This window comes from Pteropus vampyrus, unplaced genomic scaffold, assembly GCF_000151845.1.
Source record: "Pteropus vampyrus isolate Shadow unplaced genomic scaffold, Pvam_2.0 Scaffold157, whole genome shotgun sequence".
NCBI classification, from domain to species: Eukaryota; Metazoa; Chordata; class Mammalia; order Chiroptera; family Pteropodidae; genus Pteropus; species Pteropus vampyrus.
The window spans coordinates 534,540-537,993 of record NW_011888938.1 but is presented as its reverse complement, the minus strand read 5'-3'; the positions used below and the strand labels follow the sequence as shown (position 1 = coordinate 537,993).

Genomic DNA, 3,454 nt, shown 5'->3' with positions numbered 1-3,454 from the left:
ATGCACAGTTCCAGTCACATGCACACCATTGCTGCTGTTGATACCGCAGTACGCCAGAACACCCTGGTACTGCACATCACACGGCTGTCCCCAACACCCTCGCGTTAGGGCGAAGGAGCGAAAGTGGACTGAGAACACCAGAAGCCAGAGGCTCAGGGGCCACAGCCGCGAGACTGTTCAGGACAGACCTAAGGTTTATCCTTTATTAAATGTTACAAAAGTGTAAGGCAAGTGTACTGCCTTTAAGGCGACTGATTAAAAATGCGACCACATACAATAATTTTTCCTTCGTTAAGTTTTTCTTTTCCCCAAACGTAAACAGTGAAAAGTAAAGGCATTTGTCAGCCCAGGCATGTTGATCGTGGTTCGGGTAACAGGGCCGGGAGCCCGGAGGTTGGGGCCCGCCCGCGCCGAGGGAGGTCTGGGCGCCACCCTTGTCTCCACGGAGCTCGGAGCGCTGGGGCCGAGGTACCAAGGCGACGGGCAAGGGGCCAGCGCGGTCTCCACAACAAGATCATGGCTGCGGGGCAGCGACCCGCCCCAACACCTCCCCTCCCTCTCCAGCTCTGCCCTCCTCCCCCGCAGCGGCCCACGTGCTCCCTCACCTGACCGCCTTCGCGGCGGGCGTGCGGACCGAGGAGGGGCACAGGGAGCCCAAGGCCCCTGCCGCTCTGGGGGAGGGCCCCTACTCCACCCACTCGTGGGGCCCGGCAGCCCCTGAGGGGTGCATTCCCTCCATGAGGCCCAGCACCTCCTCCCCATAGGAGCCAGGCCAGCATGGCTGGGTGGCCAGGCCCACTAAGGGGTGAGAAGCGGGGTCACTAGGCGTGAGGCAAGCTAAGCTAGCCCAGAGGGTCGGACCTACATGGCTGTCCTGATACAGTTACTACACGGGGTGCCAGGCTGGGCTCCCGACCCCCAAAGTGGGGGGCAGTCCAGGACGGGCATGCCACACCTGGCCGGAATCTGCCCTCCCAGGTGGCCTGTCTTGGCCAACGAGCAGGACCCCAGACAGGCTTTGGACTTAGCACCTTTCTGCCAAGGCGAGGAGGGGCAGGCAACCTGGGGAGCCATTGGGCCCAGGCTGCTGACCCCGCCGGCCCTCCACCCCCAGGTCGCCCTCATCCACTTCTTCTTCAACGTGACTGGCATTGTGCTGTGGTACGTGGTGCCCGTCCTGCGGCTGCCCATCCCGCTGGCCAAGTACTTCGGGGACCTGACCGCCCGCTACCGCTGGGTGGCCGTTGCCTACCTACTGCTCAGCTTTCTGCTGCTGCCGCTGGCTGCCTTTGGGCTATCCTTGGCGGGGGACACGGTGCTGGCTGCAGTCGGGGGGCCCCTGGTGGCACTGGTGCTCCTCGTCGTCCTGGTTAACTTCCTGCAGCGGCGCCAGCCGGCCTGGCTGCCCCGCCCCCTGCGGTCCTGGGCCTGGCTCTCCCTCTGGCTCCGCTCTCTGGAGCCCTGGGACCGCCTAGTGAGCCGCTGCTGCCCCTGCAGGGCCTGCAGCCCCCCTCAGGCTGCTGCCAAGGAGGCCCACTGCTACGAGAACCCCGAGACCCTGGCCTCCCAGCACCTGTGAGTAGTGGGCGTTCCCCGCCCAGCACTGACACTGGCGCCCTGGGAGATCCCAGTACTAGTGGACTTCTGAGTCACCTGACTCGACTTCTCTAGAAATAAAGGAGGCTGCGACCCAGATGTGGGTGGTCTTCGCTGCAAGACAGGGACCTCGGAGGGGCGCTGGGCGCCGAGCAGCGCTTTTGCTGCCCCCTGGCGGACACTAGGGGGACCGCGGCAAGCCCGCGTGGGAGCTGCCCGCCCCGGTGGGTGTGGACACACAGATGACCCTCCAGCTCCAGGCTGGACCGGTTTCTCTCTCCGGGCTGCCTGCCGGGGACAGAAGGCCCCAAGTAGCAGTCAGGAACGCGGAGACTTCCTGCAGCAAGAAGCTGGGGTCTGGGGAAGCCGGACCCCGCCCTGGCCCTTCCTGGTCCTTGTAGGAAAGAGGGGCGGCGGGCTCCCACGCCCCGCCCCTGAGAATATGCGCGAGGAGGCCGGTGCGCGCGTGCAGCCCGCCCCGCTACCGCCCAGACCCACTGTTGCGGGGTGGCCGGCAGGACGCGACGCAACTACGCACCTCCCCCCGCCCCCCACCCCTGCCTCGCAGGTGTGTGTGGGGTGAGAAGGGGGCCAAGTAGGGACACGGTGGCCCCGAGGAGGCGCCTCAGCACCCCCTTCTGCCCCTTCCTTTCTCTAGGCTGGGTGGGGCTCAGGGCCGGGGGTCGTGGGTAGGGCCCGGGGCGCGTTTTAGGCACGCTGGACTCTGCTTGCCTTGGGGCCGCCAAGTCCTCTCAGTCCCAGAGACCGACTAGGAAGTGGGTCCTGCCTGCGACCCATGACGCAGCCTGCACCTGGAGCTCACCCTTCTGACCCACCCCCGCCGAGAGGCAGGCCAAAGCCTCCGGGCCATGTGAGGGAGGGGGAGGCCCAGCTGTCCCCCTCACCTGGGGGTGGCACCTGTCCTGAGCCAGCCTCGTTCCTCACTGGCCCCCGGCCCCTCCCCGCGGCGCAGTGTTGGGTTTCCACACAGGAAGGCTCGTCCGACCGCCAGCAAGTAACCAGACACTAGGGAAACGGCTGAGCCTCCTGCCGCCCCAGCGCGGGGCTGCCCACAACCCCAGCCGGCCGCCCAGGCCACCCACTGGACTCACGCATTGAGAGGGGCTGAAGAGCAACCCCGGTCGAGGATCCGATGTGCCATAGTTTTTCGTCTGCTGCTATAGCGGTCACCTCCTCCCAGTCCAGGACGCTGCCCTGATGGGCTGGGAGGGGTGCGCATGGTCAGGAAGGTGGGGGGCAGCCCCAGAGACACTCCTACTTATGGTCCTGTTCTTTTACTATCCCCCATGTCCCCCAGTCCTCTTAGCCCTGGTTCTGCCAGTCCCCTCAGCCCCCTCTGTGTCCCCTGGTCCACTTAGCCCCTCCTTCGTGTCCCCCAGCATCCTTAGTGCCCCTCTCCATGTCCCCCAGGCACTCAATCCCCCTCCCTGTGTCCCCCAGCCCCCTGAGGCCCCTCTATGTCCCACAGGCCCTCAGTCCCTCACCCCCCCATAAACCCCATTCCCCTTAGGCCCCCCCATTTACCCTAGGTCCCCTGTCCCCCAACAAGTTCCTAGCTTGCATTCACTTTGTCCAAGGGAAGTAGCTCTGTTCTGGGAGTCACGAGGGGTCCCATGAGAACAAGACACCTGGAGCAGGCACTTGTTCCCTAGCTTGGGTCCCCCCACTTCTGAGACCTTAGGACATACCTGCAAGTGTGTCATCTGCCTCAGGGTCCCTCTAATGGAAGGCCCCTGAAGAGGGGCTGGGCCTGGCTAGTTCCCTGGGGAAACTGTGGGAGGCAGTGCCAGGGGAAGAAAGTACCCCATGCACCTCTCCTTCCGGGGTGGGTGAGGCC

At 65.1% G+C, this 3,454-nt stretch overlaps 1 protein-coding gene across 1 annotated transcript in view; it reads left to right on the top strand.

The window, feature by feature from the left end:
- The window catches only part of SLC34A3 (solute carrier family 34 member 3), a 4,704-nt gene extending 3,011 nt beyond the window's left edge, over window positions 1-1,693 (top strand). Inside the window, exon 8 of the mRNA XM_023536451.1 lies at window positions 884-1,693. Within this exon, the coding sequence (XP_023392219.1) occupies window positions 884-1,579 (696 nt within the window). The 3' untranslated portion in view covers window positions 1,580-1,693. The remainder of the gene's footprint in view (window positions 1-883) is intronic.
- The last annotated feature ends 1,761 nt before the right edge of the window (window positions 1,694-3,454 follow it).